General features: G+C 37.8%; 1 protein-coding gene across 2 annotated transcripts in view; it reads right to left on the minus strand.

Moving 5' to 3' along the window:
• The window catches only part of Mastl (microtubule associated serine/threonine kinase like), a 40,939-nt gene that overhangs the window by 976 nt on the left and 22,488 nt on the right, over positions 1-17,475 (minus strand). Inside the window, exons 8-11 of one of the 2 annotated variants that reach the window (XM_059263692.1) lie at positions 15,697-16,821; positions 14,523-14,664; positions 4,877-4,990; positions 4,436-4,537 (exon numbers count right to left, since the gene is read on the minus strand). In XM_059263692.1, coding sequence (XP_059119675.1) covers positions 4,436-4,537; positions 4,877-4,990; positions 14,523-14,664; positions 15,697-16,821 — 1,483 coding nt within the window. Of the gene's footprint in view, positions 1-4,435; positions 4,538-4,876; positions 4,991-14,522; positions 14,668-15,696; positions 16,822-17,475 lie in introns of both variants that reach the window. The other variant, XM_059263691.1, reaches the window with a different exon arrangement.

Consider the following 17,475-nt stretch of genomic DNA (forward strand, 5'->3'; position numbering starts at 1 on the left):
CCAAGATGAAAGTTTTTACAGCCCTCTTCCTTCGCCTTATATGGGTTTACAGGCATGGACCACCATGGCTTGGCTCTGGCCTTTGATGACATTTCTCTCACATTCTCTCCATGTCTCTTTCCCTTACTTGGTTCCACTGACTGCATCCTTAGCATTTACTAGCTAGTACTGCAGGTACATCTAGAATCTTTCCATCACAGCACTCCTGCTTATAAGATGTCAGACTCTTCACTTTTTGTTTGTTTCATTTTGAGATAGGGTCTCTATGTAGTCCTGGCTGTCCTGGAACAGGTCTCTGTATAGACCAGGTTGGCCTCAAACTCTGCCTGCCTCTGCCTCCGGAGTACTGGGATTAAAGGTGTGCACCACCGGGCCTGGCTCCTCTTCACATTTTTTTTCTCTTACTTCTACCTCCTAAAATAAAAACATGCTCACTTGTTTGACTAAACTGTGATATTTAATTGCTAGAAATAAGCTCCCCTTTCTTTAATCTTTTACTGTTTCTTCTTTGCAAGTGCTGGTGACTGAACCCAAGGCCGTGCGCACACTGTGCAAGTGTCTACAGTGGGCTATACCTCCAGCCCCAACTCCTCACTTTTTTTTTTTTTTTAAATTATGGAGCCTAGGCTGGCTTTGAACTCACAGCAATCCTTCTGTCACAGGCACCTTCCTAAGTGCTGAGACTATATGTTTGAGCCACCATGTCCAGCTTTCCACCCTTTACCTTTTAAAGCAACAATACAAATGCTAGTAAATAAAGAAGTGACAAGGCAGTAAGTAAATAAAACCAAAAAAAGTATCTACTTTTAAGGAGAAGAGTAGAGGGTGCCTACACAGAATGCTTGTATCGGGAATCTTGATTTAGGAGATTTATATGCATATAAATTGTTTTTCCTCTAAACTAAAGGACTGGTAGAAGCCAGGCATGGCAGCTCACATCTGTAATCCCAGCACTCAGGGATCTGAACAAGAGGACTGCTTTAAGTTCAGGGTCAGCATGGATTATATATGCAGTTTCTGGGTTATAGCATGAGATGTTATCTTAAAAAACCAAAACTGAGTCAGGCATAGTGTCATACACCTGTAATCCCAGCACTTAGGAAATGGGAACAGGAGGCTATATAAGGGACTTCAGGTCAGTCTAGGCTATAATGAGACTGTCTGGAAAAAATATGAAGGAGAGGGGGAGTGAAAGAAAAAAGAATAATAGAAAAAGGGATAAAATTCCAAAAATAATTTCCACTTGGAGATTTATTTTATCTCAATCTTTAAAATAAGTACCTAAGAATAGATAAATTTAAAAATTATTTTTGTATGATGGTTCTCAACCAGAGTGACTTTTTCCTGTACAGAATTATTGGCACTGTCTGAGATACTGTTTTGGTGTTATAATGAGGCATCTGTTGTATAGAGACCAGTTATTCTGTTAAATATTCTGCAGTATGTAAGACAGCTTTACAATATTTTACTTGAAAGCTAAAAAATTATTCCAGAAAATAATTATATACTATATGCTTAAAAAAAAAAAAAAGTAGGGCTAGAAGAAACTATTCTAACCAGTCGCAACAGTGGAGACTTATTTTGGAGACTTTCATTTTTAAGAAGTATTGTTATTATCAGTGTAGCCAGAAAAAAAAATCTTAAATTTTATACATTTTATAATTTTCTCTCTACCAAGTTAAAATTTTTAGCTTCAAATATGCTTTAAGCAGATATACTTTTTCTTTAATAATTATAAAAAAAGATTTATTTTTGTCTGGACCTGGTGCTGTATGCCTTTAATTCCAACACTGAAGAAATAGCTGGATTTCTGTGAGTTTGAGGACAGCCTAGTGAGTTCCAGGCCAACCACAGATGCATAGTAAGACCTCGTCTCTAAAATTTAAAGAACAATTTTTTACATGTCTGAGTATTTTCCTGCATGTATGTATGTGCACCACATGTGTGCCTGGTACCCAGTGAGGTAAGAAGTGGCATCATATCCCTTAGAACTGGAGTTGTAAAAGGTTGTAAGTAACCATGTGGGTGCTGGGAACCTAGCTGGCTTCTTCTGTAGGAGCAGCAACTGTTCTTAATGGTTGATGCATCTCTCTGTCCCCATGATAGAATACTGTGCACGATAGGAACTGAACTCCAGTCCCCTAGCAACAAAAACAGTTGCTTTTTCTTAATCACTGAACCATCTCTCCAGTCCCTCTAGAGCCTTTTTAATGAGAAAACTGGGATACTTTGCCTCTGAATGTGCCTTTGCTGAGCTATCTCAGCAACCCTCTTTACTTAGTTTAAGACTAAGTCTGTATAAGGCAATGCCTAGTATGCCGTAAGTATTCAAAGTTAAAGGAAAAAATAACCCTAGCTCCTCTCAAATGATAGTGTTTTATTATTTAAATGTGTTGGCATTGTATGTGTAATGTGTAAGTGCAAGTTTGTATGTGAGTGCAGGCCTGTGCAGCTGTGGTACATGGGTGTTGGTCAGTAGACAATCTTTGCTGTCAGGTCCAAGCCTTCCATTTTTTTTTTTTTTTAAATACTGGCTCTTTTATTTACTTCATGTCTCAGACTAGCCCATGAGCATCTGAGGGTTCTCAGTCTTTGCCTCCCCTCTTACTGTGGCACATTGGGATTATTATTATTATTTTCTGAGACAGGGTCCCACTATGTAGCCTGGCTGTGTGGAACTCACAGAGATCACAGAAATGCAGCTAGGATAGCATTTTATAATAGCAACCTAACCAATATGTTTCATTCAGATACTCAGATGTATTAAAAATAACATTTTAAGGCTGGGCATGGTGGCGTACACCTTTAATCTCAGTGCTCAGGAGGCAGAGGCAGGCAGATCTCTATGAGTTCAAGCCCAGCCTGGTCTACAAAGTGAGTTCCAGGACAGCCAGGGCTGTCAACCTTGTCTTGAAAAACCAAACCAAACCAAAAATTTCAAGGATTCAGAATGGCCAAATAACAATGTACACTCTTTGGAGTCCAATACGGGGTTTCAGGAGTTAAATGTGGCTTAATCATTGGAATTTTGAAAAAGCTCAAAGGGAGTGGTCAGGTATGTGTAAGCTCACTTTACATAGGTTTCTGCTCAATCCTGCTCCTTAAAGAGGTCTCCCCAAGTACTCTGCAGACTTGTCTCTAGGACTTACTTTGTATCTTCCCACTCTGCTTTATTTTTCTTCATAGTATTATGCCTACATGGTATTAACAACTATTTGTTTAAGGAAACATTTTAAAGTAAGTCCCACAGTGAGAGGGATTTGAGTAGTTCAGCCTTGAGTAGCCCCAGGACCACAGCAACATTGACAGATGTTTCAAAGTCATCCAATAGGTTTAATTATAGCAATAACTGTTGATCTTTATTTATTTATTTGTGAGTCTATCTGTCTGTCTGTCTTAAGTTCACAAGTAATCGTGAAAGCCAGAAAAGGGTGTTGTTTGCCCTGGAATTGGGAGGTATATGTTGTGAGCCAGTAGGTGTTGTTGGGAACCAAACTTACATCCTAGAACAGCAAGTGCTCTTATCTGCTGAGTCATCTCTATAGATCCCAAACTATTGACCTCATGAAAAGAACATGCAGAAGCTGATACAAGTAAGATTCTCCCCACTTCTCTCTCTCACACACAAATAAATAAAAATTAAAAGATGTGTGTGAGCATGGGGACAGATGCCATGGCATGTGAGTAAAGGTCAGAGGACAGCTTTCATGAGTTCCTTCTCCACTGTGGATTCTGGGAATTGAACTCAGGTTGTCAAGTGTTTTTGCCTACTGAGCCATTTCTCCATCCTGACATGATATATTTCCAAAGTTCATTCTTTTGCATATACTCTGCTTCATGTAGAAATGCATTTTGGGTCACAATGCTTATTTGTCTATATTACAATAACATAATACGAGTTTTTTAGGTGCTGAAGCGTGAACCTGGTGCTGGACACAAAGTATCTTAGCTGTATCCTTAACATTAAGAAAAAATGATTTTAAGGCTGCTGTCAATGAGCTTTACCTCAGTTTCAAAGTTAGGATCATGTATACATCCCCAAGCATTGAAAAAGCCTTCAAATGATTCATAACGTACTGAATATGTCTTATTTGAGATGAAATGCTTTGTTAGTAAGAATGGAATCAAAACTTAAACAATACAAAATTACACAACAGGATATTCATAAAGAGATGTGCAATAGTTGACTATCAGGTATAGAAAACCCAAGATACAATATAATACTGTTTCTTGTACCTCATGGAAAGTTACACAATTCAGTGTGTGAGTTGCAACTAGACTGCACTGAGTTTTGAATTAAAGACAGTAGACAAGTGCATATCTAGAGGAACTATCTTTTTACCATTAAGAGGTCAGATTACTGTACTAACCTGATGTTATAATTGCTACCTGGAACCAAGCAAGCATAAAAAAGTTCATTGACAAAAAACCTTACCTTTCATTCCAGCTCTCTTTGTATCATCAATGGTTAAAAGAATTTCCATTGCACTCTGAGCATGATCAGATAACTTTTCTTCACCTTCTGGCCAAGGGATATCTACAAATACAAATATACAAGTAAAAATGTTCAACTTTCCTTTGGGGATCCACACTTGAGTATGTCTTACTTTCTGCAAACCTTGGAGAAGTTGACACCCATAATCTGGGTGTATCTTACTTTGAGTGCCTCTTTTTCTAATACCCCTCTGAATCCAATCTTAACTTTATATTAAAATACTTTTATTAAATAGGTTTGTTAATCATTCCCATAGAGATAAATGAATTTTTTGTTCTATGGATGGAATTAAGGGTCTTGTATATGCTTGACAAGTGTTTACAACTGAGCTACATCCTCCAACCCTGAATCTATCTTAATAAAGAAAAAAATAAAAATCACCTCTTTTTAAAATATTCTGGAATACTTGTTGTGGAGTTTCATCATTAAAAGGGGGAATTCCAGTTAGAAATTCAAACAAGCAGACTCCAAGTGCCCACCAATCTACTGCAGGACCTGGGATTTAAGAGGAGATGAGCTGAATTTGTAAGCATGTTATACAGATATTTCACAACTAAAACTTGAGTATACTGATGCTTGAGCAATCAAGACCTTCTTGATTTAGGACTTCCTTCTGTTTCTGTACAGTATAAAAACCCAAATTACCTTCAGTTATAGGCAATGGGTTAACCATTACCTTAGTTTTTAAAAGGCTTAAATTTGCAGTTGTTACAGATACTTAAAGACATTTCAAGGCCACTTTTTGATTGACTAATAACTTCTGATATTTTGAATATTTTATGAATTCTAAATCTTTAAAGTGCAATGAAGGAGTATATTTAACTTAAAGACTATTTTCTTACATAGACTTTTTTGTTTGTTTGTTTGTTTGTTTGAGACAGGGTTTCTCTGTGTAGTGAAATAGACTCCCTAATTTCAAGTCAAGAAATGACAGCATAGCTGGATCAGCATTCAGGAGGCAGAGGCAGGCGGATCTCTTTAGTTTGAGGCCAGCCTGATGTACAGTGTAAGTTCCAGGACAGTCAGGGCTACACAGAGAAACCCTGTCTTGAAAAAACAAAAAGGAAATGACAATATTGAAATGATTATACTGGCTGGTATTCCAGAGGACCTGTTCCATTCCCAGGACTGCATGGCAGCTTACAACCATCTGTAACTCCAGCTCCAGGGGATCCAATACTTCCTCTGGTCTTAGCAGGCACCAGGCATGAACATGGTGCACAGGCATACATGCAAGGCAAAACACCCATATGTGTAAAAATAAGTAAAATCTCAAAAAAAAAAAAAAAAAAAAGAAAAGAAAAAGGCATGTTCCACTGTATAAGTGGTTACATGCAACTGTATTAATTACAGAACAAAAAGGTGGGACTGGAGAGATGGCTCAGTGGTTAAGAGCACTGGCTGCTCTTCCAGAAGACTTGGGTTCAATTCCCAGCACCCACATGGCAGCTCACAACTGTCTGTAACTTCTGTTCCAGGGGATCTGGCACCCTCCTTTCACACAGATATACACATGGGGAAAACATCAATGCACCTAAATAAATATTTTTTAAAAAGGAACAAAGAAAGTCATAAATTAGGCATGACCAAATACACTGGTGGTGCCCACAGGTAGGTCGTAGAAAGTAGGAAAAACTCAGTTATAGTTTTCAGATGCTATCTGATGACATTCTTAAGCTTTCGGATTGGTGGAAACTAATGTTTTGCCAGGAATGCACTTCTGTTTTTGTTCTTTGCTTTAAAAAAATTTTATTTTCTAAGACACATTTTAAAGGTTTTGATAGTCAAAGGATGTTAGGTCAGACACAGGATTTATTTCTTAATGATTTTAGCAACTCCCTCCAAGGCTGCATTCCTGTCTCTTCAGCCCAGTCTTTTTCAGACAGCATTACTCAGTCTTCCTAGCCTTGTAAACAAAAACATTTGGCCTCTGCCTGCACAAAATGTAACTATTCTGCCATTATGGGGACCTGTGAATGAAATTCCCAGAAAGAAAGTCTACATCTATGTTAAAGACTCTACAAAAAAGAGATTTTACTTAAATCTCTTAAGTATTATCTAACAGCAATGTATTAATGTTTGTCTTTATTAATTAATGACTGACAACTTCACCTTCTTAGTAGTAAAAATAGACAAAATATATTTAACATAGGATAAACGCTAGAAACCATGTAAAAGTTTCTCCACATATAAGCTAGTTCTTTAACTTTTAAAAATACTCTAAATGTATATTTTTAAGTTTGATTAGTAAAAAGCAGTTTAGCAATTTGAGCACTGTGGTGCTTTGAATGAGAATGGTCCCCATAGGCTCATAGATTTGAATAGCTGGTCATCAGGGAGTGGCATTACTTGAAATGATTAGGAGGTACGGCCTTGTTGGAGGAAGTGTGTCACTGGGGGTGGGCTTTGAGGCTTCAAAAAGCCCATCCAAGCCCAGAGTCTCTCTCTTCCTGCTGCCTATTAATCCAGATGTAGAACTCTCAGTTCTTCTCCAGCATCATGTCTGCCTAAATGCCACCATGCTTTCCACTATGATGAAAATGGACTAAACCTCTGAAACTGTAAGTCAGCCCCAGTTAAATGCTTTCTTTTCTAAGAGTTGCCGTGGTCATGGTGTCTTCACAGCAATAGAACACTGATTAAGACAAACACTTAATAAAAACATGTTATAATAGTTTAATCATCCACTAAATGCAAGACATTAGTTATCACTCTTATGTTTTTGTTCTCTTTTTTTGCCTTATTTTTCAGAATCAACAATTGCAAATGCCAGATTCAAATCATTCAGAAAGCTCAAAATTAATGTCTTAGTATCTACAGTTTTGCTGGCCCTGACTGAGATAAAGTCTTTGTATGCCAGTTTTTAAAATTCTACATTTAGAATCTGTCATAAATTCTACATTCTAAATGTCTGTATTTTAGCTGGGCCTAGTTAATGACCTGGAATAACTGGGTTTTATTAGCTCAGTGAGACAAAGGATGAGGGAAATGTAGACAGGCAATAATCTCTATATATTACTGCCACTGATATTTTTAAATAATCCTAAAATGGTTACATTTACATATAAATACATTACATTAAAATATACATTTATAGGTACATAAATAATAGAAATTTTAGTTCACAATAAGTTAAAAATGAAGTGGCTAAAGGTTTGTTATTCCATTGTTTTCAGAAATTTTAGGGGCAGACTGAGTTTTTGCCCCATGCTGTTACATAGGCAAAAATGAAAGAATGTTTATAAAGTAAAAAACAAAACAAACAAACAAAAAAACCCCTGAAATAGCCCAACACTATAGCTCTGTGGATAAAAGCAGTTGCTATGCAAGTTTGACAACCTGAACTAAATCCCTGGGATCCACTTAAAAGTGGAAGGAGAGGACCAACTCCACAAAGTTGTTCCCACCTTTACATGCATGCTGTATGTCACACACTGCACATATACGTGGAAAAATCAAAACAAAATTCTCTGGAAGGCCTGGGAAAAACAACAAATCAAACCCAGAAGTAATTAGTAGAAATAAGGTCAGGGTAGAGCTTAATGAAATAGGAAAAAAAACCAAAAAGAATTAATGAAGTAGAGGTGGTTTTTAAAAAGTTAAACAAGATAAACTAACCAAATTAACCTAAAGAGAAGACCCAAATTAATAAAATTAGATAGACGAGACATTATACCAAATACCAATGAATTCAAAAATCATATTTTAAATATAAGTATCCTACCATCTACTTAGAATAAAGCTACGCTGTTGGGTACCACAGATATATGGGTTTCAGCAAAGCAGGTAAAATGCAGATACAGGCTTCAGATGCTGATGACATTACATTCTTAGCTCTAGGACAGGTGGAGGGCAGGGATCTGCTGAGAATAGTTTTGGTTATGAGAGTCACAAGGATGTTCGATCAGATGGCAGTGGGTAGTACATAGCTTTCAGAGGTACTAAAAGAAACTCAAAATAATTTGGCTCTTGTCTGCAACATAATTAGGAAGTTCAGTTTTTTGGCCTTGAAGACTTTAACATGGGTGTTGGGCTGGGAGATGGGTTGGTGCTTGTCAGGTGCCAGACACTTTAATCCTAGCATTCTGTAGGCAGGAACAGGAGAATCTCTGTGAGTTCGAGGCCAGCCTGGTGTACATAGTTCCAGGCCAGCCAGGGCTACATAGTGAGACCTTGTCTCAAAAAACAAGCCTCCCCCGACTCCCCGCCAAAAAAAAACAAACAAAACAAAAACAAAACAAAACAAACCCCAAAACCCAACCCAACCAAACCAACAACAAAAATCTGTGCTTGTAAAGAAGGCATGTGGATCTGAGTTCAAATTCCCAGGCTGTATGTAAAAGCATAGATGCTATGTCAGGAGTCTGCACCTCAGCGCTCCTACAGGGATATGGGAAGTCTGCAGTCACATGTGTGTATGTACTTACATGGGCATTCTCACACACACACGTCTTTATCAAAGGTGTGCCTCTTCCTTGGGAACTTCAATTCATAGTTTCTTCTTAAATTTTTTAAAAAGATGTATTATTATTTTTATTCATGTGTCTGTGTGAGTGAATGCCATGTGTATACATGTGCTTGGAGTCTAGAAGACGTTCCGTCCTTTGGAGTTGGAGTTACAGGCAATTGTGAGTAGCATTATGTGGGTGCTGGGAACAGAACTTGGGTCCTCTGGAAAGGCAACAAGAGGTTTCAAGTGCAGATCTGTCTTTCCATCCGCAGCAGTTTTTTTTTTCTTTTTAATAACAGAGAAACTCAGTTTCATAAGAACTATTCACTTAAGTATGGTATGAAAGGGAGTTAGGAGGTACATTTTAATAGGTAAAACTGATTTCTAAATAGAACATTTATTGGAATAAAATTTTATTTATTTTTGGACAGAGATTGAATTATATTACCCAGACTGACCTTAAAGTCCTAGGCTCAAGCCATCTTCCTGCCTCCTCTTCTAAAACCAATAATCAAACAAAAAAACCTAACCCTAAAACAAACTTGAAGAAATGGGAAGTAGTTGACATTCAGGTGTAGAGTACATGCCTGGGTTCAAATCCATAATTCCATAAAAAACAACCAAGAAAAGATTAGAAGAAGCATTTATATTATGGGTTAAATTTTGTCACCACTTCCACTAAAAGTACTGGGTCATTTGTAGATATAATTAATTATGTTAAAATGAGGTTATCCTGGTTAGGACAGGGTTATAATTCAGTATGACTGGTGTTTTTATAATGAGCCAGCTATGAACATGGAGGCTTAAGAGCACCTGGTCGATGTGATAAAAGAAACAAATAAGAGTAACAATGAATGGTGTGGTGGCACACACCTTTAATCCCAGCATTCAGGAGGCAGAGCCAGGAGGATCTCTGTGAGTTCAAGGCCAGCCTGGTCTATAGAGCTAGTTACTGGACAGCCAGAGCTGTTATATAGAGAAACCCTGTCTTGAAAAACAAAACAAACAGAAAAACAACAACAGAAGAATAACATTGAATAGACTACTGCCAACAGGAAGTGGGAGAGCATCAGAAATCACAATGGGTATGCTGGGTGGTTGGGAAGTGCTGAGAGCAGAACAATTGAGTCAAATGGGGCAAGCAGCACATAGATTGAGCTACACAGCTCCACATGGGGCAAGGAAGGCAGAAGCCTTATCCAAAAGGTAAGCTAGGGAGCACTGATGAAGAGACTGGCAGTCCTATCCACAGGAGGGGACCACAAATGCTTCAATCCAGTCAGGGTTCATGAGACATGGACTGATGCAGTTAGTGAGGCAGCAGAGAAGTCGATTTCCTATTGTGCAGGACTGAGTTGCACAGGGGCCCAACATCAGGAAACATAAGTCAGGGAGCCTAGAGTCAACCAGGCACAGCCACAGGACTAAGACAGCTGTTTGAGATAATGTGGATGGGGAGGGATAGATGATTTGCAGAAAAGTTCAGATGGCAGAAGACTCACATTAGTCAGTGTTAGGGAGCTGGGAGCAGAATCCTTCCCCTGATAATTTTGGAGCCAGATACCCGACATCTAGGTCAGAAGCAAACCACTTTAATACTTTTTATTTTGCTCCTGCATTACTTATTAATTTGTTTTGTTTTTTTTGTGTGTGCTGTATGCACGGTATACGATGTGTATTTGTGTGTGTGTGTGCACTCATCTGTGCATGTCAATGTGGAGATAAAAGGTCAACAACAGGTGTGATGGGTTGACTCAGAATGGCCCCTGTAAGATCATACACTTGAGTGCTTAGTCATCAAGGAGTGAAACTCTTTTAGAGGATTAGAGGGGTTAGGAGGCATGGTCTTGTTGGAGAAGTATGTCACTGGGGGTGGGCTTTGAGGTTTCAAGTCTCTCTCTCTGCCTTTCTACCTGCGGGTCAAGATGTACCCTCAGCTACTACTCCAGTACTTGCCTGCCTTCTTACATGTTCCCTGCCATGATGGTAATGGACTAAGCCTCTGAAACTATAAGCTACCACCTCAATGAAATGCTTCCTTTTTAAGAGTTGCCTTAGTCACAGTCTCTTCACAGCAACAGAAAAGTACTAAGACATCAGGTATCTTCCTTTACTGATTTCCTTATTGATTGATTACCTTACTTTTTTTGACACCGGATTTCTCCTTGATTCTAAAGCTCGAAAACTGTCCTTTGAATTATATACACACACATACATACTAAATTAAGAAACAGATGTAATAAAAAGTACACACACACACACACACACACACACACACACACACACACGACTTGAAAGCAGAAATGGGACTATTTGGGTAGAGGAAGGTATCTAGTGAATAGAGGCATCAATATTAGCCAATTATAGTGATACATACATATATGCATAAATAAAATGTCATAATGAAACTCATTACTTAGTATGCCAACAAAGATTAATAAAAGAAATTAGTATATAAATTATAAAATTATGATAACATTAGGTCAAAATAATGAAGCCACATGATGACAGAGATAGGGAGAACACCACATATAAAGAGATGGAAGTGGAGCAGTGAAGATGGTCAGGAAATCCCACAAGCTTGCAGAGCAGGAACGAGCTCTCCTACAGGTTTCAAAAGTGTCTGCTCTGGACTTAGGCTTTCAGATCTTTGAAGTGTACATTTTTGCTGCATTTTGAGCTACCTGCTTAGAAGTATTTTGTGATATTTGCCCTGGCAGATGAATACAGTTCACTTCAGAATGTAGAAAGAAGGAAAAAAAAGATAGGTTTTGTTTTTTTTATAATTCTAATGTACCTTTCTGAAGGATGGCTCATTTCTGGATTGACCCATTCTATGAGGCTATAAATGAGGGTTATTTTTGTTCTTGTTTAGAATGGCTCTATTTATATAAAATGCCCAGAATAGGCCAAGCTCATCTAATAGGAAGTAGATCAGTGTCTGACTAAGGCTGGGGTAGGATGAAAGGACAAGAGAAAACAGATTGTGGCTTCTAATGAATACATAGTTTAAGGCTGATGGAACCTGATATTGTAATAATGCTTGTACAACCTTGTGACTATACCAAAGCAAACGAACAAACAAAACTCTGCATTGTATACACTAATTGGGTGAATTATAAAGAATGTAGATTATAACTCAAGAAAACTATTTTCCAGGAGCTGGAGAGATGCTTCAGCTGTTAGAGAGCATTTGCTGCTCTTGCAGAGGACCTGGGTTCGGTTCCCAGTACCTACATAGTGTCTCACAACAATCTGTAACTCTAGTTCTAGGGAAATCTCACATCCTTTTCTGGCCTCTCTCGATACCAGGCAAACAGATGCTAAGCATACATAAATGCTGTCATTCATACATATAAAAATAATAAATCTTTTAAAAAAAGGAATCTGTTTTTTAAAAAGGCTAACGTCTAAATAGTTAACCATACTTTGCCATGAAAGAAAAAGTTGTTTTCATTTTGTAATTACATTATAATCTATTCTACTTAGTTGGTACAAAATCTACCTATGAGTTATTTATTTACTTTAGGCTTGTATTTAAATTTCACAAGTACAGTGAAAGCTTATGCTTTTGTATACAAATGTTTATATTTGTTGCTTCAATTCAGGGCAATTCTGAAGAGTCAAAATGATCTAAGCTAAATTAGAGCTGGAGCTGGTAGATTATTAGGTGTGAGTATGTCAGACATAACTTACAAGCTATGATTCATACAGGTTCAAATGATGAAGTGGGAAAGAAAATTATCTGAGTTTCCCTGGCGAATTGATGCCTTCTGCTTACCTTTGGGATCTCTCAGATATTGAGAAACAGTGTAACCTGCCTTTCTGGACTACTGCAGGGTACCTGGAATTTAGGGTATTTGGTTATGCTTATGTTGAAGTTCCTATTATACAAATCCAAAAGTATAAAAGAACTGTTAAGCTTTGCAACTCATAACTGTATTAGTTGCTGTTTTCATGGCTGTGACCAGAAAATGAGGTTAAATTCTGCAGACTAAACAGAAATTTAGGGCTAACTTTGTAGTCATGAGCACATTAGCCCAGACTAAGGTGGGACTTCTCTGGATCAGTGAGACTGAATCAAAGGTGAAACCACTGCAGCTGCAGATGTGGCCCAGTGGCAGAGCTCTTGCTTGGGGCGCGTTTAAGGCCTTGGTTTTGATCTTCAGCCCACAAAGTAAATAACACAGGAGAAATGGTTACATGCTCTACAGTGTTTACTCCTCTACATCAAGAGAATTTTTTTCCGAAATGTGTATAGTGTGATATATGCATGTTTGTGTGTGGAGTGTGTGTGCACATGTGGAGGCCAAAGGTTTGTGTAGAGTGTCTGCTTCTATCAGTCTCTACCTAAGGGTTTGAAACAGGGTCTCTGACTAAACCTGGAACTCACTGATTTGTTAAGACCGGCAGGCCAGCAAGACCCCAGGATCCTCCTGTCTGTCTCGTCAGTGCTAAGATTGTAGGCACTGGCCACCATTACCCACCGCACCCCCCCCCCCCACTTGACGGCTCATTTTTATGTGGGTGTCCTTGTGGGATCTGAACTGGGGTCCTCATGCTCGCACGGCAAACACTGCACTAACTGAACCATCTGTCTTCCCAGCCCCAGGTTGTTTCTTTTTGTCCTTTTTCCACTTCAAATGCTACATGGCAAAGAGATGCCATGCATTCTTTTTTTAAGTATTAAAGAAATGTATTTATTTAAAACATTCATTTGCCAGGTTTGGTGACACACACCTATAATCCCAGGACTTGGGAGGCAGAGGCAGAGGGACCTCTGGTTTAGGAGGACTGAAGGGACACTAGGCCACTAGAGCATGTGGGGCTCTGGCAGGCCTTGCCCTTCTCCCCCATTCCCTCTGCCTTGCTAAAAACCATTAGGTTACATTCTTGAAGCTAGCCACCAAGGTCTATTCCCTAATTTTTGCCCTTATTTCCTCCTCCTGAGGATGACTACCAAGTCCAGCGATCAGAAGCTCCCTTTGGCTCTCCTAATTAACATACCCAATTAAAATGAAATACTTCACCTAACACGGGGTTTTCCCTTTTCCCTTTATAAACCGCCATTTGCCTGTGTGCCACATCTGTCTCCCCTCAATCCAGAGGCAGTCCTTTGTCCCTCCAGGACAAATATCCCTGCCCCCTTCTCTTGCCCCTTCCCCTTCTCCCTTCTCTATCTCCTTTACCACCGCATCCTAGCCCATTCTAATACAGACCTCCCCACTTCTTCCTCTTAAAATTACACCAGCAAGGTCATTTGCTGCTGTTTTCTGCCTGAGTTAGAAAGCAGCCACTTTAATTTTTCTTCCCTGCTTAATAAAGGATCTCTCTATGAAAACAGGTGTTTGGGTGTGTTTTGTGCCTAATCTGGAAGGAAGCCCCCTGCTGTGTGGGAGTCCCCTTCAACAACAACAAAAATAAAGAAACATATGCCACTGTATGGATGTCCAAGGACAACTTCTGGGTTCCAGGGATTGAACACAGATCATCAAAGAAATTTAAAACAATGTCACATAAAAGGATAATGTAGTCATTGGTAAAAATTTGAAACCTAAGATACAATGTATACCTTACCGTGGGCTGTACCCAGTAAGAGCTCAGGTGCCAGGTAATCTGGAGTTCCTAGAATTCGTCCGTCATCTGCTGGGGCTGCCCCTCTTCTCACACTCTTTGGAGTTCTGTATGATGTTCCCAACTTGACCTGATTTCCTGGAGTCTGCTAATTCAAGAAGAGTTCAAGACACAACAAATAAATTTCTTTTAGATGACCAAAAGCATTGAAACAACAACAACATAAAGCCTCTAGGTATAAAAGATGCATCCAAATCCTTGATCAGGGATTTGAAATAGACTCATACTAGTTATAATTATGAAAAGGTCCTATGTATAATAAAGTTCAATAGCTCAGATAACATCAATTATTTCAATAAGAAATGACTATAAAAGAAAAATATTTAAAAAAGACCCAAGAACAAAATTTTCTTTTCTTTTGAGATAGTTTTACTATATAGCCCACACTGACCTCAAACCCATGATCCCCCTGCCTTAGCCTCCCAAGAGTTAAGATTACAGTTTTATAATAAGGCATTCTGTCTTAAGAAAAGTATCTTCACAGCCTGGATTGATACAAAGAATAAGAAAAGCCATGGCTGACAAATGGTTGACTTATTAAGACAACATGTAAGATAAAATAAGTCTATCATCTCTTGTATTAAGTGGTACTTAAAAGGTTTCAAGGTAATTGTTGCTTAACAACAACCTTTTGAAATAAGTATGAGGGGCTTTTATCCCTTACAAGCAGTTGGAAAATAGGGTTTGAGGTTAAGGGACATCTAAGCCCTTAAAGGAAAGCATAAATCTTATAACCTAAATTTGAAGCTTAATCTCTTTATAATGCCCCTTTAAAGGAATAAAAGAAATGGAATTTTTTGGTTTATACAAGTATAGAAAATAAAGACAAATAATTTAAATATATATGCTGTTGGAAGATAAGATAGACTTCAATTTCATATTTCAAAGTACTGTTAAGATCAGTGAAAATATGTATTTTCTTAGAAAAGCATAGTTATATAACTGTTAAGAATAATACACATTACTATCAGCATTACATTTGTACATGAAAAATTTTCAACAATCTATAGGAGAACAAAACTGTATAATTCATATCATATAACCTGAGAGGCAAGTGTGTGTCTTAGGTTATCACTTTAACATTCAAAGAATAAGGTGCTAACAAACTGTAATATACCTGATGTGACATACAGGATCTTCCTTTCTGAGTGGGGGTCACAGCCATGGGATATGAGCCACTGTAATCACAGGAGATGTCCATAGCATCTAAAGAAGTTATGCTCATCTTGGACGGTTCTGAATTATAGGATGCATTAATATGACTGTTAAAGCTTCGAAAAGCTACGGCATTTGTTTTGCAGGTTAATGGTTTCAATGCTTTTGAAGAGGAAGCCAACGTTTGGCTATTATCTTGGAGAGAAGTATGACAATCATCTTTTGGCAAGGAGTTTTCTTGGCACTTTGGTAATACAAGTAGATCTTCAATATTTGATTCTTCAAAAGAGCATTCCTTGTTTCTTTTATCTGGTTCTGAGGCCTGAATTTCCAGTGAACTTTCCATCATAGAAATTCCAGGAAAAGATGAATCTGAATCCACGCAGACAGTTTTAGGAGCTCTATCCTCATCGGAACATACAAAATTAGAACTGCTTAGGCAGTCCTTTTTACTGGTCATTTCACAATCTTCATCTAGTTCAGACATAAGGTTTTTTGCTATCATTGGTATATGTAATTTTTCTGGGGTTTGTTTATCAGTAAAATAGGGGACAATGTTCTCCTTATTAGCAGAGTCATTTTGCTGACTTCTGTATGCTGATAGCCTAAGATTCTGGACTTCAGCTGTTATGCCTGTATTTTGATTTGCATAGCAACCTATTACTTCCTTACTATGCTTACACTCTATACAGTTTTTTTTACTTTGTATAATTTCCTGACAAGGACTAGAGTCAACCAATTGAAAACTTCTTTTAAAATTTCTTTTACCAAGGTGTTCTTCAGACATGCCACTAGACTTTATAGCCCACTGATTGGCCTGAGGGAAACCAGACTGTCTCATGTCAATGATCATGTTCTCATCATTTATATCCAGTTCTCTCGCTTCACAAGAGATTTCCTCAGAGAAGCATTTTCTAGGGAGGTTCAAATGGTGGCTTCCAGTGGCAGGAATGGCACTACTGTCATGAATGGGAGAAAGCGCTAATTCAAGATCTGTTTTTGTCTCAGTGGCATCTGTAGATTTTGCATAAAGCATTTCAACTGCATTCCAGCTCATCATTGTACAGCCGGATGACTTGGTACTTTCCTAAAAGGAGGAAAAGGCTATTTTTAGTTATAAACCTTAGATTCTTTAAAAGCTTCTAATTTATGATCACTTACATGAGATAAGTAATCCAATGAACTAGTATGTTGCCGTTTTTGTTTTTAAGTGAAGCAGAAGAATTATGATAATAGAGAACTAAAAACAATTATTGTATAAGCTTACTATACTACATTACTTATAATAACATTGTTTTGAATGAAACATTGGTCAAAATTTAAATAAATTATGTCCTGATACTTATTTGGATACCATATATATATTAAACAAGAAAAATTAATAGAATATATTTAGACAAATTTAAGGGTAGGGCTATTATAAATACATTGTCTATTTTGCAATAGAAGTATGGTGATTCTGTTTAAAATTGCAAAATGCAAGAGCTTAAAATCTAGTTACTGAAAAGTTAGAGGCCAAAAATAATTACTGTAAACATGTATCACTATATAAACAAATAGTTTAAAGTATATCAATCTATTTAGCTAACAATTGCCCTGGAATAGACACTTTTAAGGACACATCCCTATTAACTATATGGTCTAAAAGTTATTTCTGAAGAGTTTCCATTCCATTAAATGAGAAATTGGTGAGAAACAGTACAGGAGACATTATGAGCTTTAAACTTATATAGGTAAACAA

The sequence above is a fragment of the Peromyscus eremicus genome, chromosome 5 (genome assembly GCF_949786415.1).
Source record: "Peromyscus eremicus chromosome 5, PerEre_H2_v1, whole genome shotgun sequence".
Taxonomy (NCBI): domain Eukaryota; kingdom Metazoa; phylum Chordata; class Mammalia; order Rodentia; family Cricetidae; genus Peromyscus; species Peromyscus eremicus.